The sequence below is a fragment of the Schistocerca piceifrons genome, chromosome 6 (genome assembly GCF_021461385.2).
Source record: "Schistocerca piceifrons isolate TAMUIC-IGC-003096 chromosome 6, iqSchPice1.1, whole genome shotgun sequence".
Lineage (NCBI taxonomy): Eukaryota > Metazoa > Arthropoda > Insecta > Orthoptera > Acrididae > Schistocerca > Schistocerca piceifrons.
In genome coordinates, this window is record NC_060143.1 from 9,883,368 (window position 1) to 9,909,397 (window position 26,030).

The 26,030-nt window shown below is 39.2% G+C and overlaps 1 protein-coding gene across 10 annotated transcripts in view; it reads right to left on the reverse strand.

The window, feature by feature from the left end:
• Positions 1 to 10,954: 10,954 nt before the first annotated feature.
• The window catches only part of LOC124802474 (ral GTPase-activating protein subunit beta), a 398,111-nt gene continuing 383,035 nt past the window's right edge, over positions 10,955 to 26,030 (reverse strand). For all 10 annotated transcript variants that reach the window (XM_047263273.1, XM_047263271.1, XM_047263272.1 and 7 more), the window contains one exon: positions 10,955 to 11,650. In XM_047263273.1, the coding sequence (XP_047119229.1) occupies positions 11,533 to 11,650 (118 nt within the window). In that variant the 3' untranslated portion in view covers positions 10,955 to 11,532. The remainder of the gene's footprint in view (positions 11,651 to 26,030) is intronic.

Here is a 26,030-nt window from a genome sequence, read left to right on the forward strand (position 1 = left end):
AATCGCCATCCCCAAATTGCTCTTCAACAGTGGGAAGTAAGAAGGTACTTAAAACATTAGTGTAGGCCTGTACTGGGACAGTGCCATGAAAAAAACAAGGGGTGCAAGCCCCTTCCATGAAAAACATGGCCACACCATAACACCATCACCTCTGAATTTTACTGTTGGCATTACACATGCTGCAGATGACGTTCACTGGGCATTTGCCATACCCACACCCTGCCATCGGATCACCACATTGTGTACCATGATTCATCGCTCCACACAATGTTTTTTCATTGTTCAATCGTCCAATGTTTACGCTCCTTACACCAAGCAAGGCATCGTTTGGCATTTACCAGCATGATGCATGGCTTATGAGCAGTTACTCGACCATGAAATCCCAGTTTTCTCACCTTCCGCCTTACTGTCGTAGTACTTGCAGTGGATACTGATGCAGTTTGGATTTCCTGCATGATGGTCTGGATAGATATCTGCCTATTACACATTACAACCCTTTTTAACTGTCAGTCAACAGATGAGGTTGGCTTGTACGCTTTTGTGCTGTACATGTCTCTTTAATTTCCACTTCACTATCACATCAGAAACAGTGGACCTAGGGATGTTTAGGACTGTGGAAATCTCATGTACCAACATATGACACCCAATCACCTGACCACCTTCAAAGTCTGCGAGTTCCGCGGAGCACCCCATTCTGCTCTCTCATGATGTCTAATGACTACTGACATTGCTGATATGGAGTATCTGACAGTAGGTGGCAGCATAATGCACCTAAAATGAAAGATGTATGTTTTTGGGGGTGTCTGGATATTTTTGATCACATAGAGTATACATCAATCACCTAGTACGGTTCCAACTTGATCAAGAAGTATTCTTATACAAGTTTCACTGTCTCAAGACACCCATGTAGTTCCACGTTTGTAATCATGATCTTAAAACCAAAGACTGACTTGCTGCAGCTCTCCATGCTAGGAGTAGCACAAGCCTCTTCACCTCTGTATAATGGTAGCAACCTATATCCATCCAATCCTGCTTAATATATTCAAGTCTTCCCCATTTTGATTCAGTGCCCCTATACTTGTTACTCTACCTCCCTATCTAATTTTCAACATTCTTCTGTAGCACTATGTTTGAAAAGCTTCTGTTCTCTACTTCCCTTATATGCAAACCTTTACTGGCAGATGTGTTGTAAATGGTCTTGACAGGTTTGCCACCGGATCACATTGTGCAAATTCCACACTATTTCCCCAGAGCAACTGTCTGACATCATCAGGTGGTTCAACCTTGCTGGTGGCAAGGTGCCTAGCCACCAGCAAGGTAGAACTACCTGAAGATGTTGGACAGTTGCTCCGAGGAAGTATTGTGGAATTTGCACAATGTGATCTGGTGGCAAACCCGTGAAGACTATTTACCACATTTCAATTCTTTAAATGGCTACAGCTCCATACAAATAGCTTCAGAAAAGACTTCAAAACACTTAAATTTACAATGTGATTCTTCAGTTTCTCCTGGTGTATTTGTTGCTCGAACAGTCCACGGGTATACTGCCGGTTCATAGTGTCCAACAGGCACAATATTTCGCCAATCAGACATGTCGCCATCGTCAGGTGTGCTGACGAACTGAGCTCCCGAGGGCGGGTGGCCGATTTAAATCCCCTCGCCCTGCGGGCCGCTCTCTTTGCCGTGCGCCCGCACGACAGCGGTCGCGAAGACGTGGGCGTCGGAATCAGTCATAGTGTCGATGTGCTTGCTACGTCCGCCCTGGTCGCCAGTTCGTACTTCTTCCTGAGAGTATTCTTAATTACATTCAGTGCCGGGTCCCAAGCCTTGCTGAGATTGTAGCCGCAATCTCGGTTGATAAGATCTTCCTGGTGCGAATTTCGATAGCCTCCCTTATAACACTGTCCCAATATTTAGAGGTCTGAGCCAGGATCTTGGTATGCTCATAATCCATCTCGTGTTTCTCGGACAAACAGTGCTCTGTTACTACCGACTTATTTGGATATTTCAGTCGAGTGTGCCTTTGATGTTCTCGGCAACGATCTTTGATGGTGCGTACTGCTTGTCTGATGTAAGTCTTCCCACACTCACAGGGAATTTGGTATATGCCGGCCGTCCTCAAACCGAGGTGTTTGCCCGCCCGTGTTTTACTGGGCGGGCAAAAGACGGTTTTAACTCAGTGTTTCTTTAATATATGGCCGATTTTCCCTGATAGTTCACCACTGTACGGAATAAAGGCAGTGGCTACCTCTTCTTCTGTGACGTCATCCATCTCCACAGGTTGTGCTGTGGTGGTGGGACGGAGAGCGCGTCTAATCTGCCATTCCGTGTACCCGTTTTTTCGGAACACGGGCATACATCCAAACATCAAATTCACTATGGAGACCAAAGCAGAAGGAAGATTACCATTCCTGGATGTCATGGTCAAGAGAAGAGCTGATGGTACCCTGAGCCTTGGTGTGTACAGGAAGAAATCGCACGCTGACCTGTACCTGCATGCAGACAGCTGCCACCACCCTTCTGAGAGGAATGGAGTACTAAGAACACCAGTACACAGGGCGCACAGCATCTCGGATGCAGAGAATCTGCCCCAGGAATTGGAACACCTCAAAACCATGTTCCGAAAAATCAGGTACTCGGAATGGCACATTAGACGTGATCTCCGTCCCACCACAGCACAACCTGTGGAGACGGATGAAGTCACGGAAGAAGAGGTAGCCACTGCCTTTATTCCGTACAATGGCGCACTATCGAGGAAAATTGGCCATATATTAAAGAAACACCGAGTTAAAACCATCTTTTGCCTGTCCAATAAAACACGGGCATTACTGGGAAGTGTGAAGGATGACCTCGGTTTGAGGAAAGCTGGCATATACCAAATTTCCTGTGAGTGTGGGAAGACTTAGATCGGACAAACAGTACGCACCATCGAAGATCATTGCCGAGAACATCAAAGGCACACTCGACTGAAATATCCAAATAAGTCGGCGGTAGCAGAGCACTGTTTGTCCGAGAAACACAAGATGGATTATGAGCATACCAAGATCCTGGCTCAGACCTCTAAATATTGGGACAGTGTTATAAGCGAGGCTATCGAAATTTGCACCAGGGAAGATCTTATCAACCGAGATTGTGGCTACAATCTCAGCAAGGCTTGGGACCCAGCACTGAATGTAATTAAGAATACTCTCAGCAAGAGGTACGAACCAATGACCAGGGTAGACGTAGCAAGCACATCAATGCTACGACAGATTCCAATGCCCACGTCTTCGCGACTGCCGTCGTGCGGGCGCACGGCAAAGAGAGCGGCCTGCAGGGTGAGGGGATTTAAATCGGCCACCCACCCTCAGGAGCTCAGTTCGTAAGCACACCTGACGATGGCGACATGTCTGATCGCCGAAATATTGTGCCCGTTGGACACTATGAACCGGCAGTATTCCCGTGGACTGTTTGAACTTAAATTTACATTAAATTTTGACAAATTCCTCAGCATTTTATATCCTCTCTACTTCAGCCATCTTCATTTATTTTGTAGCTGAAACAGCAAATCACACCAATGAGTTCTAGCATGTCATTTCCTAACCTAAGTCAGCATCACCTGACTTAATTTGTCTACACCACGTTACCCTTCTTTCACTTTTGTTGATATTCTTACTATAGCTTCTTTTTCAAGGCACTATCTGTTCTGTTAAACTGATTGTCCAAGTGCTTTGCCGGCTCTAATGTCCATTCCATATATTCCTTCCACCTTTCAGATTTCCCTTCTTTGCTTAGTACTTGCTTACCTCTGAGCTCTTGATATTCATACAGTTGGTTCTCTTTTCTCCAAAGTTCTCTTTAATTTTCGTATAGGAGGCACCTTTCTCTTCTCTAGTCATGCATGCTTCTACAGCCTTTCATTTCTCATCGAACCTTTCGTGCTTACCAGTTTGAACCTCATGTCAATCTCATCTCATGTTTTAGGTGTCTGCTTCCCTGATTCACTAGCATTATTTTTATATTTTCTTTCTTCCTCAATTAGATTCAATATATCATGAATTGTCCAAGGATTTCTACTGTGACTTGCCTTTTTTATCATTTGCTGCCTTCACTATTTAATCTCTCAAAGCTACTCATTCAGCTTATGTTGTATTCATTTGCCCTATTTCAGTCAATCGTTGTCTAGAGCTTCCTTAAACTCCCATCTCCTTAGTTTCCCAACTTTCTGCAGTTCATTTATTTTTAAACCAAGCATTAGCTGTTATTAAATTGTGCTTTGTACAAAATTCTACCAGGCAGATATCTCCTTTCATCTCTCCTCCTGGACCATGTTCTCTTACTACTTTTCCTTCTCTTCCATTTCCCACTGTTGAATTACAGTCCCCCTTCACAATTAAATTTTCATCTCTTATAATAATTTGAATGATTTATTTTATCTTATCATACATTCTTTCTATTTCTTCGTTAACTGTGGAGCTAGTAGACATACAAACTTGAACTACTGTACAAGATGTTGGCTTCATGTCCGTTTTGGCTGCCATAGTGCTTTCACTCCTATTTGCTTTCTCATTACCTGTGGCTGCACTTGCATGTCAATAGTGTTGCTACGATCAATTATGGTGATCAAGTAAGCTGCCCTCACATGTCTGCCTGTTTGGGTAAGCATAGCTCATTACATGTTCCCCGCTCTCCCCCCTTCTTAAGCTGTCCAAGCACACAGAGCAGCTGAGTGACATTTCGGCCCTTCACCAACAGAAGAAACCATTCATGACTGGTGGGTTAGTAACGAAGAACTGAAAAAAGTGAGGAAGACTAAATGTCCAAGTAGAGGACTGAATGCAAAATGGCCAAAAGTAGATGATCACATATTGATCTAAAAACAAAGGTGATGTAACATAACTGATCACATATTGAAATGGATTAAAGGACAACACCAAAATGGCACTGGAATTAACACAAAAGTGATTCAAAGACACACTCATAAGCTAGTGCTACACTGGGACTTAACAGACGTTAAGAGTGGAGTTGGTTGGTGCTACAGGTTTATGAAGTGTCATGGACTTAGCATGTGAATCAAAACCAAAATATCTCAGAAAATACTACAAGAGTATAAAGAGAAAATATTACCTTTCCATTGCTTTATTATTCAATGTCAAAAGACAACCAGTGTGGAACTAAGCCAAATAGCAAATATGAATGAAACTCCTCTGACATTTGATGTGCTGAGTAACAGAATTGTTGCCATGAAAGGTGCTACAATTGTAACTATAAAAAGAAGTGGACATCAAAAAATGCACTACACTGCTGTCCTTTCATGCTGTGCTGGCAGTATTAAACTTAATCCAATGATCATTTTCAAGCACAAAACAATCCAAAACCTTCTGAAATACCATCAGTTGGTGGCGTTCATATACGCAACGAGGGCTGGATGGACAACGGTGGTACGAAATTATGGATTAACAAAGTATGGGAGAGAAGGGAAGGTGCTTTGTTGAAGAATTCTCTTCTTGTGCTAGATCAGCTTAGTAGTCATTTGAAAAATTCTGTGAAAGAGAAATTGAGACTGGGAACTAAAGAGCTTGTTGTTATTTTGGGAGAACTTAATTCACAATTGCGACTTCTTGTTGTCTCAATAAATAAACCATTTAAAGTGTATATGAGAGAGGAATGGAACAAATAGCAAATGGATGATGGAGGAAAACCAACACGAATTCATACCAAAGAGAATTTTAAAATGATCTACAATAAAAAATGTGTGTTACTGAATGAAAAGTAGTTGTCCAGTGTGAGAGAAGACATTATTGTTAAATCTTTAAAAAGTGTAACACAAGTAATTGTCTCAATGGCAGTGAAGACCATCTTATATACAAAATGGACAATGCAATGAAGAGGAAAAGGAAGAAGAAGAAAAGTTCAGATGATGGTTTTCAGGGAGTTTAAAGGTCAATTCGGTTTTATTAACTAAGATTTTTTTTGTAGTTTGGCTTTGCAATATAATAATAAAAATGGTAAAAATGTTTTTTTTTTTAAACTGCTTAAAAGTAAGATGTGTCTTACAGTCCATAAAATATGGTATACGGTTCCTCTAGCTACTCACCATATACAGTGAGTAGTAATCTATCCTTTTCATAGCTTTGGAGATTCATGTGTTCAGACAGACAGATAGACAGACAAGAAAGTTTTAGTAAAACTTCTAATCACGATCTTTCCCCCCACCCCTTTCTGCGAGCTAATTTTGATGAACTAACGTCTACACAGGGGCCCAAACAATGCTCACATTACCTGTGAAAATTTTATGAAAATTCATCTAGAAGTTTTGGAGATTAGCATTACAGAGACAGATGTGATGGTTTGACTAATTTATTATTAGTACAGATTAGACTTACCACTACATTACCACTATCTGATTTATTATTGATAACCATGTAATGACCTGATCCAGAGTCCTGTTCTCCCTGCCGCCACATTTCACTAATTCCCCCTATATCTAACTTCAACCTATCCATCCTTTCTTTCAACTAATATAACCAGCAACTCAAATAAGGGACCTAAGATTCCACAATTTGACCTGTAGGATGCCAGTTGTGTTTCTCGTGATGAGAGCCTCCCACTTGGTTGTCCCAGCCTGGAGAATCTGAATTTGGAGCTATTTTACCCAGGAGGATGCCATCATCATTAGGTCATACAGCAGAGCTACAAGTGCTTGAGAAAAGTAATGGCTGTAGTTTCCCCTTGCTTTCAGCTGTTCACAATACCAACACAGCATGATCATGTTAGCTAATGAAACAAGGCTAGATTAATCAACTGTCCAGACTAGTACCCTCCAACAAATAAAAAGTTGTGGTCCCTCTCCAGAGATATCACTCCTATGTGGTTGCACATGTGATATGGCATTCTGTATCGTAGAGGCATAGAAGACACCCCCCCCCCCTCCTTCTCCCCCTCATCATGGTCTGTGTGTGTAGTGGGAGGGGGAGGGGGATGGAGAGGGGGCAATTCCATGATGTGAAATACAAAAACTATCAATTCAGCTATGAACTGTATAGATGTGCCTTACAAAGAGACAACACCCAAGAAATTTTAAGTACCTGGTGATCAAAAAGTCAGTATAAATTTGAAAACTGAATAAATCACGAAATAATGTAGATAGAGGGGTACAAATTGATACACATGCTTGGAATGAGATGGGGTTTTATTAGAACCAAAAAAATATGAAAGTTCAAAAAATGTCCGACAGATGGCACTTCATCTGATCAGCATAGCAATAATCAGCATAACAAAGTAAGACAAAGCAAAGATGATGTTCTTTACAGGAAATGCTCAATATGTCCACCATCATTCCTCAACAATAGCTGTAGTTGAGGAATAATGTTGTGAACAGCACTGTACAGCATGTCCGGAGTTATGGTGAGGCATTGGCGTCGGATGTTGTCTTTCAGCACCCCCAGAGATGTCGGTCAATCACGATACACTTAGGACTTCAGGTAACTCCAAAGCCAATAATCGCACGGACTGAAGTCTGGGGACCTGGGAGGCCAAGCATGATGAAAGTGGCGGCTGAGCACACGATCATCACCAAACGATGCGCGCAAGAGATCTTTCACGTGTCTAGCAATATGGGGTCGAGCACCATCCTGCATAAACATCGTACGTTCCAGCAAGTGTTTATCAGCCAGGGTGGGGATGATGCAATTCCGTAACATATCGGCATACCTCTCACTCGTCATGGTAGCAGTTACAAAACCAGAATCGCGCATTTCCGCGAAGAAAAAAGGCCCGATAACGGTAGATGTGGTAAATCCAACCCATACCGTGACTTTCTCGTCATGCAATGGAGTTTCCACAACAGTTCTAGGATTTTCGGTAGCCCAAATTCTGCAGTTGTGGGCATTGACAGACCCTCGGAGCGTGAAATGAGCTTCATCGGTCCACAACACATTACTCAACCAATCGTCAACTTCCGCCATCTATTGAAATGCCCACACCGCAAATGTCCTCCGCTTCACTAAATTGCCAGGTAACAGTTCATGATGCCAATGGATTTTGTACGGATAGCATCGGAGGGTATGCCTAAGTGCCAACCAAACAGTAGTGTATGGAATGCCGGTGCGACGTGTGACTGCACGAGCGCTGACTTCCCTGCACGTAGACGAACCCACTACAGTCTCCATTTCTTCCTGAACTGTCTCAGCAGCATTACACCTTGTGTCTGGTCGGCCACTACGGGGTCTATCGTCTAAACAACCCATGGCTTCGAACTTTGAAATCATTCACGCCACAGCTGCATTTGTCAACGGACCTTTACCCGTTCGAATCCCCTTCCTATGGCGACAAGATCATAACGCTGAACTAGCACGTTCCCCATTCTGATAATACAGCTTCACTAAAAGTGCCTTTTCAGGTAACGTCAACATGCTGCAACTGCTGGCGCATCTGTTTCTCTCTCTCGTTACAGCTCCTGTCCACTGCCATTTGTGAACTTTTTTTTTTTTTTTTTCGTTCTAATAAAACCCCATGTCATTCCAAGCATGTGTGTCAATTTTTACCTCTCTATTTACATTATTCCATGGTTTATTAAGTTTTCAAATTTATACTGACTTTTTGATCACCCGGTATGATGTGCAGATGTCCTGAGGGAAGTATCTTATTCCTACATACCAAAAGACAGATTCAGTTATGTTTAAACGCTTTCCCAGCAGTAATAAATTTGTGTACATTTCAAAATATTCATAAGTCAAAGAAATTCAAGGAGAGTGGACAATTACAAAGCAAATGAGTTGCAGGGATAGTAGAGTATAAACATGAAAAGAACACTTTCACGCAATTTTTTAATTCATGTTGCTGTATTTAGCAACTTTATTATGCAGTAATTACCACAAGATACTACTTTCCAGTTAAATTTAACACTCACAAATTGAGCAAAATTTATAATTATTGAGCTTCAGAACATGTGTAAGATGAAGAGTGCCATTTCAGAGACATTTCCAAGAGAAACCATACTCTCAATTTTAGCAAGCTCAAAAGCATTCTGTGAGCGTTAGCATGAAAACGATCCAAGATTTTTTTTCTGCTTTGGCTTCTATAGACATCATTTTTTGCCAAATATTTACAATTAAGCTACTTATTACAATACACATGTCTACCTCAAAAGTTTCGCCGAAAGTATTCACATGACGTAACATCCTGCTTACTCCCCAGCCTTAAAGTCATGTTTCAGAAATGTTTAAAAATGTGCATCTTGTATGTGGTGGGTGGATACAAAATTTTTCTGTAGTTAACTGATTTTTAGAATTGGCTTAAAAAAAGAAGTGTAGAAAATGTAGCCATTTACTGGCTATAGTTTTCTCCCTGATGACATGTTTTTGGCTCAGCTGAGAAAGTAGATTAGAGTTTGTAATCAACTCACAACAGTATATAAACTTCATCAGTAGAAATGCTACAGTAAAGAGAGTTGGAGATGACAGAAGCGAAGGTCTAGATAGAAAATCCTGGAGTGCACTTATATAGGCATCCAGCAACTGGTATTTAAGACTGCAAAGTAGTAAAGGAAATTTATCTGTACAGGCTGAGAAGAAAGTTCTGGTTTGGAATGGATCATTCTGCATTGCAATGGTATTTCACTCAAAAATAGAAAGAAAGTCTGATTCTATATTGAATTAGTATTATGCAACAATTCGAGAGGAGATGATACTTTTAAAAATGCATAAATGGTACTGTAATGGGAACTGAAGAATTACAGAAGTTGCAGGTGAACCAGTGGTTTGATTTCCTAGGGTTAATTTTCAAATTGTGCATGTAATGTGAAATTTTTATATCAAAACTTGTACCAGGAACAGGAGGCACTCTGAAATCTAAAAAATTGTGCTTGTACAACGGACTATTAAATACATCTTTGTGTTTTAAAATTGAGATATCTTTTCATGTTTGCATCAAATCCATGAGTCCATATAAACGTTAAAAATGTATGTTATCCTGCCAGAATAGCTCTAAAGCACAATGAAGTACATAACAACAAAAGCTGGAGTTGCTCTCTTTTTTCACAAATTTTGAAGAGTGAATTCTGCATGAAAATTCCTCCGACACTCTCTTGAGAAAGTTAATGTTGATGTTTTGAAAGTTTTACACAGTGTATTTCCTCTTCTTTCAATTATTTCGACATGTAGAACTCTAACTTTGTCAAGAACATCTATTATGAGTTTTGCTTTTTTCTTGAATAGATACAAATACTACCATGGCTACTTCCTTAAATTGATGATAAATCTCAGTTTTTTTGTAATGCAGATGGTCAATTATAACTTTGTATTCACTCATGAATGATGGAGATTATGACATAATATTGACATTCCCCATAGTTCACAAGAAACATTCACTGAAGTGAGATTCTATTCATATCTGTAGTGAACTGAGCTTTACTCATATTTAATAGGAATCAAGAAAACAAGTGAGAAGGAACACAGCAAGAGGCACAGGAGCAGAAGTCAGTGTTTGTTAAGAGATGGGGTTCTTACTCTATGGGGAAAGGAATTAGTTACGATGTAAGTGAAGGAAATGCTCCAGGTCACTGAGAACAAATTGGGGGAAAACACATGGATCTCAATTGGGATGGCTAAGGATCTGAATCTTATTCCTGTTGAATATAAGTTCATTATTATATATGTCTTGGATGGCTACGGATCTGATTCCCATTCCTGTGGAATATAAGTCTATTATTATATATGACAAATAGTTATCATTTAGGAATGGGAAGTGGGTAGTAAGCAATGAAAATGTAAATAAGGATTATCAAATTGAAGATCAAACCAATGTTCTACCAGACACCCACACAACTAAAATTTCTATGTTAATGTGTACTCTTCTGTACTCACTTTTACACTGGCACAAAATTGTTAACCAATTACGATTATCAGTTTTTTAATAACTTTATTCACTTACAAATGTTTAATAAATTATATAAATAACTATGAAAGACATGGAATGGTACAAATTGTGAGATCACGTCAGAAAATAATGTTGGGAAATTTTTAAATTTAGATACATAAAACAAAGAATGAACAATTTATGTACTGTTTTATAAATACACAGAGTATATAATCCTCAAAATTTGGTTCTGATATTGTTTGTTATATTAGCACTAGCAGAATTTCAGTTCATAATATTATTGTACAAAAATCTTATGTAAAATGTATACACAGAACATTCCACAGACGTCTAGTTTCTGCCATTGTTTTACAATAGCACAGCTCTAATACTGCATAATTGTTACTGGAATTAAATAAGGAGGTACTAAAAAATTGCTTACGTGTCCTTACTACTTTTGTATCATGCTACCTCACATAACACACAAACATTGTATTTGGCATACATACATACATAATATGTACACTGTAACTTAAATTAATAGCTGGAATGGTAATGCATCAGTCACTCTGTAGGGAAGCAGCATACTCTGCTGCTTCCCTACAACTCGTCACATCATAGTTGATGCTTTTCCAATTTCTATTCTTTATTATGGCAATAAATGCTATCACAGAGATGCAGCAAGTTATTTTCAATTCAACTTGGAGGACTTGTGAAAAGGTATGTCAGTAATTCTGGCTGTGTCATTTCACAACGATATTTCTGCACCATTTCTTGTACTTTCAGACGTCGACGCACATGTGGTGGTTGATAACTGAAAACAAAAGAGAAACTTTAGGTGAATCACTTACTTTAAGTGTAATCATTTAATCATCCAAACACTGACATTCCACTGTTAGTAGTATTTTGGTATTTGAAATTACTGTTACTGTAGTGTTACTTCTGTATGGTTTGCTGCAAATTTTATAAACAACTGTTGCACAAATATTCACAGTCTACAAAATCAGTAATATACTACCGTCTGTATTTCCACATGGTCATTACCAAGTTTCCCTTCACCTTCAAATGTACAGTTGAGTCACAGGTACAGATTTATCACGCCAGTACTATATCTTAATTTCCTCCCCTTACAGACTAATATATCATGTAATCCTGCTGGATATATCAATGGATCAATCAATAGAATTATACATACATCTAAGAGGTTGCTCAGTGAAGTGCAGAGTGATACATTTCCCAGTGTGAGGTCACATGGGTAATCAGCAACAGCAGATTTAAGAAATGTTGTTGACTTTAAGGGTGAAGACACAAATTAGAAATATGTAGGCTGATTAATAGTTGAGATAGAGGCCCAGTAACAAAAAGGAATAAAATGGGAATTCCAACAGCATATGGTGGCATGATGCTAATCTTGACTCTTTGATGCAGTTTATTTGTACTGAAGCATTCGACTGGTGAAGGTATGGCCGGTCATGATAAACATCTGTTTTGTGATTCTGGCAAAAACGTTGTTGATGGAGTCATTATTATTTTGGAAACTATATATAACAGTAAATAAAACAATTACATCACCTAGGCAGTCCAAAAACTTTTTGCCAAGGCCGAGTGCAGGTGCAGGGTTTGATTCTCGATAAGTCAAGTGGAGGCTGCTCAACTTCCACCTAGATTGTGCATCATTTTTGGAATTTCACGATCAGACAAACTAGGTTATGCCACATTAACAAGTCGCGATGATAGTTCTGATATATAATATGTGGAATCTCAAAAGCCCTGGCAACATGCAAAACTTCAGCTACAGATGGGTCCTACTGTCTTAATGCTTGAACATGCACTTCATTGTTCAGTGCTATCTGACCATCACATCATATAATAATGTTTCTGCATATGATTTTCCACAAGAACACACAAATTTACCTTAGGCCCTGCACGTCTGTGATCAATGTGCATAACTATTTGATGTTGCCTTATGGTTCTGGAGGAACTTTAAATGAGTAGACACTGTATGCATTCCTGTAGCAAAATGTTCACTTAACAGTGAGTTAATGGCTGTTAAAGGCAGGACTGATGGTTCAGACAAAGGAGCCAATTTTGGCACAAGATTCTAGAACTATGTGTTTGTAGAAAACTGAACAGCTCCAAGGGCACTTAGTGTCACTTGCTGGAAATGAAGATAGTTCTAGATTTATGTATAAGCCCATAAACAGAGCTCTTCCTATCTTCATAATGGCAGACCACTCAGAGGAAAATATTATGGCCTCAAAGTGTTTACAGAATTTGGGTTTTTTTATGCAACGCTCGATCCAAGGAATTGGTAAAACCATCCCATGCATACAGGTGGATTCTGTGTGTCTGCATTATGCTCCCTTGTTTCTTTCCTGATCTATGAAATGCTTCAAATTATTTTCCCCATACCGGATAGGAAGAGTCACCAGTACAGTAATTTTTCCCACCTGATAGCTTCAGCCTTACAACATGAAGTTGAAATACAACCAGGCGAGAGGCTGGAGTTTGTGGTCGCGTGTGTGTGAGGGTGGTTGTTTTTTTGTGTGTGTGTGTGTGTGTGTGTGTGTGTGTGTGTGTGTGTGTGTGTGTTTGGGTGTGTGTGTGTGGGTGGGTGGTTTTACTGCTGAAGGCCAAAAGCTTTATGTAAGTGTATTTTAACTGTGCCTGTCTGCAACTTGAAGTGTCTTCTTTACGGTAAGTAGCAATCTGTCTTTTCCTACATTGCTGATATTCCTTCCTGTAGTTTCCATTGTTTGAAATATAACTGGATCACTTAGAACAGTTACAAGTGCTATCCACAATTTCTTACAGCAGATAAGCATCATCTTTAGTCATTGGCTACAAACCAATAGATGTGTTACGCCTCTGTGGGGGCTTCAAAAATATAGGTACGTCAGTTGATTGTACCCCCTTGTTTGTCCTGAAGAATTATTTTCAAAATTGGCAGGGGTCTGTATTCCTCTCTGAAAGTATTTGTATGGAGTGTAGCCATGTATGGAAATGAAACATGGACGATAAATAGTTTAATTAAGAAGAGAATAGAAGCTTTCGAAATGTGGTGCTACAGAAGAATGCTGAAGATTCGATGGGTAGATCACATAACTAATGAGGAGGTCTTGAATAGAATTGGGGAGAAGAGGAGTTTGTGGCACAACCTGACAAGAAGAAGGGATCGGTTGGTAAGACATGTTCTGAGGCATCAAGAGATCACAAATTTAGCACTGGAGGGCAGCGTGGAGGGTAAAAATCGTAGAGCGAGACCAAGAGATGAATACACTAAGCAGATTCAGAAGGATGTAGGTTGCAATAAGTACTGGGAGATAAAGAAGCTTGTACAGGAAAGAGTACCATGGAGAGCTTGTAATGGATCTGGGAGATGTTATTTTTTTTACCGTATTTGTCGATACTGAATTGAAAATGTTTTCTTATATTTTTGTCAGAATTTATTATAATTTGTCTTATTATATGTTAATTTACTTCTGTTTTTGAGAGTAAAAGCATATTGATTACTATTAGAAAATGTATCGAAGAATAGCAAAGAAACTGATTGTGTAAAATATCTTTGACGTTGGAGTAGTCTTTGACTATAGTCAGTCCGAGTCGGAAGCTAACTCTTGGTGTGTGTTGACGGAAGAACAATGTGAAGGTCGCAGTCATAAATAATTTTGAATTATGTTAACTATTATTTTTGTATTAACTAAAAAGAAGAAACTACATTGGAAGGAACTGTATTTGAAACACCAAAATGAGAGAAACACGCTGAACCACGTCATTTTCTGCAGCCAACAACGATGCATTGTGGAATCATACTTAGACAACTGAATCCAAGACTTATATTTGCTTGCAAACGTCTAATGGAAAAGGTACTGTCACGAAATATGGCAAATTTAAGTTTATAAAAAAAAAAAATAGTGACCATATTTTCAACTTGTGGAATAGCCGGGAAGGCATATTTCAAGCTGCATCAAACCAGTCTCAAGACTGAAGACAACAACAACAACAACAACAACAACAACTGTATTCCTCTAAGATTGACCTTTCAGAAATTTATTTTAAATTTCCTTTGAATGAGGCTTCTAATGCCATTCTAGTATTAAATACGGCTTATGGCCTCTGTCAGTGCAGCACCTTACATTTTGGCATTGCTAACGCATCAGCATTCTATCTGAAATTTCAAGAACAAACTATTACCAACTACCCACAATGTGTCAATTCTAAGAACTCAGGGGGAGCATATTATATCAAATCTCCGGCAAGTATTTTCATACCTTTAACTGGTTACAGTGTAACCTGTCAAAACATAAATATATATAATATATCCTTATCTGGTAAGGTTGTGGCAAGCATTTCTCAAGTTCCAGCACAAAACAACATAAAAGATCTGTAGGTTTTTCTGGGCAATGTTATGTATTATTTATTGCTTATTTAGCCTGCCCGGAGTAGGGCGTTAAGGCCCCTCTTACATCTGACCAGGAACAGTAACAAAAAATATTACATAACAATCACTATGATAATAATTTGCATTATTAATAAAAATATTTACTGTCAACAACCACAGCAACACATTGGTAACACTAATTATGATGATAAAATAAGGTAGGAATTAAGAAAGATATTTATTAAGTAACAAACTCAACAATAATCTGCCACTGTATTTACTTATATACTCTGCAAACGACTGTGAGGAGCATGGCAGAAGGTATGTCCCACTATACCAGTTATTAAGGTTTCTTCCTGTTCCAGTCACATATGGAGAGTAGGAAGAATTAGTGATTGATAGCTTCTGAGTGTGCAGTAATTATTCTAATCTTATCATCACAATCTCTATGTGAGTGATACGTAGGTGGTTGTACTCTATTCCTAGAGTAATTATTTAAAGCCAGCTCTTGAAACTTTATTAACAGACTTTCTTGGAATAGTTTATGTCTATATTTGAGAGCATCCCTGTCCAGTTCCTTCAGTGTCTCTGTGACACTCTCCCATGGATTAAACGAACTTGTGACCATTTGTGCTGCCCCTCTCTGTATACATTCAATATCCCCTACCAGTCTTATATGGTACAGGTCCCACACATTTGAGCAATATTCTTGGACCAATCACATGAGTGATTCATAAGCAATCTCCTTTTTAGATTGACTGCACTTCCCCAGCATTCTAACAATAAACCAAAGTCTACCACGACTTAACCTGATAATTCCATTTCATATCACTACAAAGTGTTGCATGCAGGAATGAGTTGGTCAATTCCACCATTGACTCACTGATATTATAATCACAGGATACTACATTTTTTCATTTTGTGAAATGCAAAATTTTACATTTCTGAACATTTAAAGCAAGCTGCCAATCTTTGCACCACTTTGAAATCTTATCAAGATCCGACTGAATATTTATGCAGTGTTTTTCAGGTAGTACTTCAGTATAGATAACTGCATCGTCTGCAAACAGCCTGATTTTACTGTTAATATTGTCTACAAGATGATCAATATACAACACAATCAGAAAGGGTCTCAACACACTTCCCAGGAGCACACCCAAAGTTACTTTCTACATACAATGATGACTCTCCATCCAAGATAATAAGGTGCATCCTCCTACCAAAAAGTCCTCAATCCAGTCACAAATTTCACTTGATGCCCCATGTAATCATACTTTTGACAATAAGCACAGGTTAGGTACTGTTTCAAATGCTTTTCAAAAATCATGAAATACAGATTCTACTTGATTACCTTGATCCAAAGTTTTCATGTCATTTGTGAAAACTGTGAGCTGGGTTTCACATGATCAATGTTTTCGAAATGTGTGCTGTTTGAGCTCAGAATATGTTCTAAGATTCTACAATGAATTAATGTTGGGGATATTGGACGGTAGTTTTGTGGATCACTTCTACTATCCTTCTTGTAGACGGGTGTGCCCTGTGGCTTTTTCCAAGAACTGGGCATTGTTTTTATTCGAGGGATCCACAACAGATTACAGTGACAAGAGGGGGCTAACTTAACCACAAATTCAGTATAGAATCTGATAGGGATTCCATTGGGCGATGGAGCTTTGTTCAATTTTAATAATTTCAGCTGTTGATCAACACCACAGACACTTATACTTATTTCATTCATCTTTTCTGAGGTATGAAGATTAAATTGGGGCAATTCTCCTGGGCTTTCCTGTGTAACAGAACATTTGAATACAAAGTTAAGCATTTCAGCTTTTTCTTTGCTACTGTCAGTTTCAGTTCCTGTTTCATTTGCTAGGGACTGGAAAGTAACTTTGGTGCCACTAACAGCTTTTACATATGACCAGAATTTCTTTGGATTTTATGACACGTCATTTGACAATATTCTGCTACGGTAGTCATTGAAGGCATCATTCATTGCTCTCTTAACAGCCTAACATATTTCATTCAGCGTCTCTCTATCTATAGCCCTATTCTTTGATTTACACCTGTTATGCAGTAATCTCTGTTCTTTTAGTTTCTTTACCGTGACTGAATATCACGGAGGTTCCCTATCATTATGAACTATTCTACAGGGTACACATCTAACCATGCATGGTCAACTATTCTTTTAAACTTGAGCCGGAGTTCCTCTACATTCTCCTGCCCTGTGCTGAAAGTTTCAAGTTCCTCATTGAGATATGACACTACTGATTTTTTGATCCACTTTGATGATGCTGATGATGATGATGATGATGATGATGATGAGTCCCATACTCCTTTACAGAGCATAAGGGAGCAATGCGGGAGACCCGTGCCGCCTTACTAGGCTAGGTCCTTGTGGAGGTGGTTTGCCATTGCCTTCCTCCGACCATAATGGGGATGAATGATGATGATGATGAAGACAACACAACAACACACAGTCATCTCGAGGCAGGAAAAATCCCTCACCCCGCTGGGAATCGAATCTGGGACCCTGTGCTCGGGAAGCGAGAACGCTACCGTGAGACCACGAGCTGCGGACTGATCCACTTTACTGAACATATATATCTTTCTCCTTATTTTAGTTGTCCTTTGTACTTTGGTAATCATTGTTGCCACAAGCGAGTCATTGTCACTGATACCAGTTTTAATGTGGGCATCCTCAAAGAGGTCAGGTTTATTTGTTGCCATTAGATCCATTATATTTCTGTCATGACTGGGCTTCTTAACTATCCATTCTAGGTAGTTTTCAGAGAAGACATTTAGTAAAGTTTCACAAGAGTCTTAGCATGCCCACCACTAACAAAACTGTAATTTTCCCAATTAATCGCTGGATGATTAAAGTTTTCGCTGATGATTACATTATGATTGGGGAACTTACATCCAAGTGAACTGACTGCACTGAGGTTTTCTCTAAAGTTTTTGGTTGCATCAGGAGATGAGTCTGGTGGGCAACAGAAGGATCCAATTATCATATTATGCCCGATTCTAAGTCCTGGCCAAACAATCTCACATGCAGCTACAATTTCTACCTTGGTGGATTTGAGTTTTTTGTCTACTGCGACAAATACACCATCTCTGTTTACCATTTGCCTATCCTTTTGATATACACTTAAATTTTCCCCAAAAATCTCACTGCTATCAGTTTCAGGTTTCAACCAGCTTTCTGTACCTAGTATGATGTGGGCTTCACTGTTTTCATGAGCACTTCAAAGTTTGGCACTTTGCTGTGAATGCTTCAGCAGTTTACCATGAGTAATTTAATACTCTCACCTTTCGAAGGCATTTCTTTTGATCTTACAGTGATACTTCTGGGTTTCTTACAACTACCGTTATCTGGGTTGGATGGAGAGCTTCCTAATCTAAAAAAACACTTGTGTGCATCCCACACACAGCCAGCTACCTGAGTAACAGCCTCTGATGTGTAGTGCACACCTGACCCATTTAGGGGACCCTACAGTTCTCAACCCTATGGCGCAAGTCCTGGAAGTCAAAGCCTAGCTTGTCACAGAACCTTTGAAGTCTTTGGTTCAGTCCTTCCACTCAACTCAGAATCAAAGGGCCATGATCAGTTCTGGTGACAATGTTGCAAATTGTGAGCTTAACTGAAACTCCAAGCACAAGGCTGGTCTTCTCAACCTTCTCTGCTTCTCTGCCAGTCGCTGGAATGACCCAAGCATACCTCAGAGTCCAGATGATAGGCATCATTTGTTCCAATGTGTGCCCTGTGGATGGTTGCACCCTGTTCCCTCAATGGCTGCTGGAATGCCCTTTTCAAGATGCAGAATAAGGCCCCCAGGCCTACACACTGAGTGAACCTGTTCTTTCCTGTCCCTCGCTGCCATTTTCCTAAGGGGTAACATCATTTGCTGTATGTTTGAACTGCCAATGATTAATACACTCCTACCATTTCATATTTGCCTCCTCCTGACAGCACCCCTAACTTGTTGTTTAAGGGGATCAGTACAACACCCTGAGTCCTCTCTGTTTCCTGTCCATCCTGCATAGGTTGCCTAGATCTAGCATTGACATGCTACTTGCAGCCAAGTGGACAAGCAATGACAGATCCTGTACTTTCTGTAGCGCAGACAGGATCCACAGGAGAGGATAGTACTTGAGGTTGCTCTGGTGCAGGTATCACAAGTACCCGACTCGCAGAAGCTCTTCCAACACACTGGATTCACAGCAGTTGCCAATCATTTGACAGTACTCTGGGTGATTCCCAGTTGCTTATGAATGTCAACCAACGGACCTCGTGTTCGAGAACAGCATTCACAGTGGAGCTGCAGTTTGGCTGGTGCAATGTATTACAATGGAGTGAACAAGTAACTTTAAATTAAGCCCACTGATTATCTTTTTTTTGCATTGTCGATAAAAAGCAAAAATCTGCAATAATTTTAATAATAATAAAAGTAATACTAACAATAATAATAAAATAATGGAGGCATTAAGAATGATACTGATTAGTCCAGCACTTTTGAAGACTTGTTTGGTATTAGAAGTGGAACTGATAGGGAAAAGTGGAGGGATAGGGAGGGTCGAAGAGAGTGAGCTGCAAGAAGAGGTAGCAATTGTGATAGAGGATGGGCCATTACCTGTCTTTGAAGTTTGAAACAGTTTCAATTTCTCTAATTTTTAGACAAATATTGTTCTGAAGTCAGGTTCCTGATACAGAAACTGATTTATGAAACATGCAGTGTTGTATAGTGGTACAGAGAGGATTTCACTTTGTTGAGAATGAGTATTTCTGCTGTGCTGTTCAGCCAGCAGTGTAAGGTTGAAGCTAAACAGGAAGGAGTGCAATGATTGAGAAGATGATACAGCAAACACACAAAATGATAATCTCTATGCTTTGCAGCACATAGCTATGATAATTGTTACTAGGTAGGAGTGATGCGGTCAGAACAGTGTACATCACAAATGTATTGCACACATGCATGATCTTGAACAAACTACAAATACTGTTTTTAATGACATCTTAAATTGGTTCTCCTCAAATGGTCTCTAACTCAATGCAGATAAAACTCATTAAATGAGGTTCCATACATCACAAAGTAATCTCGATGAAATTAACATAAAATGTAGAGATCAACCAATACAGAAAGTTGAAGATACAAAATTCCTGGGTGCTTACATAGACAGTATGTGTAATTGGTCAGTTCACATTCTTCATCTATGTAAAAAACTTAGCTCGGCAACATTTGCGCTACGGGTAATTTCTTCAGTGGCTGAAGTTGACACCATTAAGGTTGCCTACTTTGGCTACTTCCACTCATTGATGTCATATGCTATCATATTCTGGGGGAACCAATCACTTGCAAAAAAAGTTTTCACCATTAAAAAAAAAAAAAAAAAAAAAAATCGGAATAATGTGTGGGGTCCATCAAAGACACTCTCGCAAGCACTTGTTTCGGAAGATAGGTATCCTAACAACAACTGCCTCACAGTATATTTTTTCCTTGCTGACCTTTGTGTGCAAAAATTATTCTGTCTACCAAGACAACAGTAAATTCCATGGCTATAACTCCAGAAACAAAAACAATCTACATTTCGACATGAAACGTCTCACTCTGGTACAAAAAGGAGTTTACTACTCCAGCATTAAGCTGTTCAATGCTCTACCACTACATATCAAATGTGTTCATACAGAACTGCCAAAATTTAAACAAGTTCTCAAAGATTACCTGACAGAGAAATCTTTTTATAATGTGGATGAATATCTGAAAGAAAACGTATACCATCACTAAACTTATTGTGTCTAGAAGTAGTTCAATTAATTTTATTGTGCATTTGAGCATTAGCACACTTTTTGTAACAAAAATGGTTGTTATATTATCTAGCTGACATTGTATCTATTACTGTATTTATAGTATGTCTTACTTAAAATATGTACAATTTGGCATTGAATTGCCCTTGTATTTATTGTAAGTTTAAATTGAAACCTGTACAATTTGACACGTTCCATATCCTTGTGATTGACTCACTAACTGGATCTACAGAACAAGAAATAAATAAATAAATAAATAAAATCATCGCCAGTTCCAGCCCATGTGAGCTCTCATACAAAAGACCTTGGAGAATATTTTATATTTCTGCAGTGAATGAAGTGATGCTGACACCTACTTACAAACTGCAGTTGTGTGTTCAGTCCAGTCTAAGTGATGGTCCAGAAGTACCCCCATATTCTCTGCAGAAGACAGAAAGGTGATTACTGTGCTGTTTCGGATCCAGAATGGAAGGGATTCTCTGAATTGAGGAGTAATAAATATTTTGTGAGCAACTAGGATAGCGCGCTTTTCAGATGAGTTAAGTTTCAAATTTATATTCTGTGCCCATTCTGAAAAAGCAAGTAAGTCAGCACTTACAACCTGGATGGCTGTGCATAGATACATTGAGCTTGCATGTAATTATAACTGAAGGTCATCAGCATATAAACTATAAATGATATTTTCTGGGAGATAATAGTCACATCATTAACATATAATAGAAATGTAATGGACCCTATACTGATCCTTATGGGGCACCTAACACAATGTTCTTCCATTGTGGTCTCTTTGTTCCAATCATTACACACTGTTGGCGGGATGAAAGGTATAAGTAGAATCATTGTACAGTGATTGTAGAAAAGTTTTGACTTTTGGGTTTAGCCAAGTTGAATATTAAAGCTGAAATTGTTGAAAGCTTTGCTGAAATCCAAAATGCACATAATAGTCACCTCTTGTTTGCCCACAGCTTGTTTGGTTTGCTAGTCACTTTTACAAGAGCAGTCTTTGTGGTGCTATTTTTCTGGAAATCAGATTGGTATTCATCCAGAAGCTTATCTGATGTTACGTAATTGGTAAGATGATTGTGACCTATGAATTCTAGAGCCTTAGATTACACTAACAGAATGCAAATGAACTTGTAGTCAGAAAGTTTTTGGGCAGGTTCCTTTTCGCACAGAAGTTTAATGAGACCCTTTTGCCAGACCATTAGGAAGATGCTGGGGGTCAGAGAATGGTTAAAAATGTCTGTTGTTATGACTAGTAATAGATCAATGAAGAAATTGATCATTTCTATTGTAATAATGTCATGTCCTGCAGCTGCTGAAGGAATTCGCGCGCAACTGACTTCCTGACTGTGTTAAGGCTTACCGACTGCAGAAAAAAAAAATTGTTTTTACTGATCAGAGATACTTCAAGGGAATCGATAGTTTGTGTCCTAGTGCACTGGAGACACTGGCAATTGCATTTTGTACCCAGACTTTCCACATTTTCCTGTGTGACAACAAATTTCATCTAGTCACATACCATATGCCATTGTTGTTCATAGTTAGCCCTAAATCAAAGTTGTCTGAACAGACATCTCTGAGGTTACAACACCAGGCTCTTTTTTTTTTTTTACGAAATTACTAATGTCCCATTTGTTATCGTACATTAGTTTTGCACGCAAATGTGATGTGCTTTCAAGGTTCCCACAGGTCTGAATGAATAATTTGATAAACAAGAGACTGTTTCATTACATTTTGTCACAGCAGCCACATAAACTTTATTTCTTCTAATATTTTGGTGGTACACCTTTTGGCCATCTTCCAAGTAAGCTGACGAACTGAAGCTACAGCACTCACTCCATCCTTTTTTTAAACAAGTGCACTTCATTACTACATAGGTGTCCAAAGATAAAAATAGGGCCAGAGATAGTGATTGGTGGCAAAGAATATGCATAAATTAAGTCTATGGCTAACCCATGCTGGGTTACTGATGTATGATTATGAGCTATGTGTAGCATCATCTTAGTGAATTTATAAAAGCAAGCACTCAATCTCATGATTTTACCATGCTGAAACCACTATTCTTGTAAATATAATTCTTTGTCAAATGAATTTCAGCTGCTTCCTTCAAAACTGAGTCCCAAAATGATGAAGTGTACATTAAAATTTCAAAGTTTCACACCACATAAATTGACTGGTGTCAATGCAGTGCTCTGCCACATTTGATTTATTGGATTGCATGAGCTAAGTGTATTTAGGGTGTTCCATGCATCTTTCATGAACTGTACAAGTCATCTGCCTGAGGTATGAAAGGCCGCACTCGAAGGGGATCTTGTAAACTCCTACCCTACAGACCAGCATGCCTTCTTTGATAAAATGTAAAAGTGCTACTATCTTTAACTTTGTGCTCACAAAACTTTTTTTTTATATCAGTTCGCACCACATATGGCAGGAAAGCCATGGATTCAAATTTTTTCTGTCTTCTTCTTCATTCCTTATGTCCACATAATGTTTTATTCATAGTGCCTTATTAACTATTGTAGAGAATATACTTTTGCTTCGGAAACTCCATTTAATTGTACAAGGTCATCCTAGAGACTGCTCACATATGCCATAATGCACTTCACCTATTTAAAAGGGCAAAATGAGTGCTGTAGGTTCAGTCTGTTGGCTCACTTGAAAATGGCTGAAAGGTATATGGCCAAAATATCAGAAGAAATAAAGTTCGTGCAGCTGCAGACCCAAAATTTAATGGATCAGCTATTGCCTCAGGAAAATGTGAAAATGCATAGCAAAACACAAGGCTAATCTGGAAAGTAAGGTTACAAGCAGTTTTTTGAGTACAAAAAATTAATTTATTCTAATAAAATGTACATGAATTGTAGTATAGGTCTTGCATTATTTTTCCACATAATCACCATTTACCTCAATACATTTTGTTATCTATGGGATGAGTTTATTGGTTCCTGTGTCACAGACATCTCCTGCCGTCTTTTTAAATCAGTTCTTCACTTCAATTTTCACCTTGTCGTGTTTTCCCATGAAGGTGTTCCTTCAATTTAGTGATCAGATGATAATTACTAGGTGAGAGATTGGGGCTGCGAGAGGGGTGGCTTAGAACATCCCACCAAACAAAGCCAACAACTCGTGTGTTGCACGAGCAGTATGTGGACACGTATTGTCATGAAGGAGACAAGACTCTGAATCCCATGACGTTTATTTTGTATGGCTCTGGGAAGTTTTTTCATGGTCTCACAACTTCTTGCAGCATTTATTGTTTCACCTATTTCCTAAAAATCAATGAGCAGAACCCCCTTTTCTGTCCCAAAACACTGACGCCGTGCTTTTCCTCACTGTTTGCTGAGTTTTGAATTTTTTGGTGGGAGGAGAATGAGTATGACACCACTGCATTGATTGTCATTTGTTCTCTGGAGTATGGTGATAAGCCTTAGTTTCATCTCCTTTCACTATAGAGCTGAGAAAAGCCTCATCTTCAGTCTCAAAATGGTCAAGAAATTTATGAGCAGCACAGACTCTTGTTAATTTTGTGTGCTTTGGTAAGCACCTTGGGCACCAACTGCGCACACAACTTGTGATAATTTAGTTGATCAGTTACGATTTAATGAACAATAGTTCGTAAAATGCATGCAGGTTGTCAATTGTCGAATGATGATCAGAGAGAATATGTTCTTCAATTTTCTGCACCACATAGTCAGTCACAACAGATGGCCTTCCACTTCTGCTTTCATAGTGAATTTTCGTCCTTCCAGAATTGAAATTCCATACCCATTTCATCACAAGCTGCTTGACATTACATCCCCTTCACAAACTGAAATAATCTTGCAATGAATTGCAGTGGCATTCATCCCCTTAACACTTAGGTAGCAAATTAAAGCACATACTTTGCACTTGGCATGAGCTGGAATGAGAATGCTCATTTCTAACAGTCACCACAACATTAATCAACAAGCTACTGATTGTTGGGAATGCTCATTCCTCCAGCTGGTCTCCCATTACATGGCAGTGGTACCAACTTCCCCATGGACATTCCATGCTAAAGCTACATGCCTTGTAACCTCAGTTTTCGGATAATCCTCATAATTAGAACAATTGGTAGAACAGTTCCCAAAGCTTCCAGAGACGTTGCAGCACCCATACAAAAGGATCCATTCTTGAGGCAGGTTTGCCAGTTTGAACAAACTGGCTGACTACATGCGCTTCCTTCAGCAGCCTTCTGTGAAACTTCATTGTCCCCCCCCCCCCCTACCCTGCCACCACCACATCCTTCATGTTGCCAGAGGTGTGTTATTGTTGAATCAAGATGACTGTCAGTATCGAGTGGCAATTCTGTCCACTTGTTTACTGCACTTCTTGCACCAGTAACTGGGGAACTTTTCAGAATGAAGAAATGTGTACTGGCCTCATGTGATGAGGATATTGTGCAAGTGGCTCAAAAATACAGGGCTTGTCAGCTGCAGCAGCCATCACTGTCACAGCTGTGAGATCGGGTGCATACGGATTTTGCAGGCCAATTCCATGGGCTGTGCAGCTGATTTTGATAGATGCATATTCTCATTTCCCATACATAATGAAAACTCAACAGGCCACAACAAAAAATATCACTAAGGCCCTCACAACTACTTTTTCTATTGAAGAAGCACAATGAACTCTGCAGTTTACTTGCAAGGGTTTTCAGAGGTTTCACATCCAGAATGGAATTAAGTATATTACCACACCTCCATTTTGACCCGTGTCTAATAGCATGGCAGAATGTTTAACACACAGATGGAAAAAATCTTAACATCCATTCCTATTGGTTCTACACTGATCCTCTTTTTAGATTAGGTTAGATGTACTTTTCATTCCAATAGCTCCATAGTGAGAAGATCATCCAGGATATAGAACATGTCAGAAAAACAAGAATACACAATAAAAAAGAAAAACAAATATGCTAATGTACGTTCCACATATCCCTAGTGAAATGGTCTTCATCTATGTGGAATAAACAGAAAAATCTTAAACATATTTTCA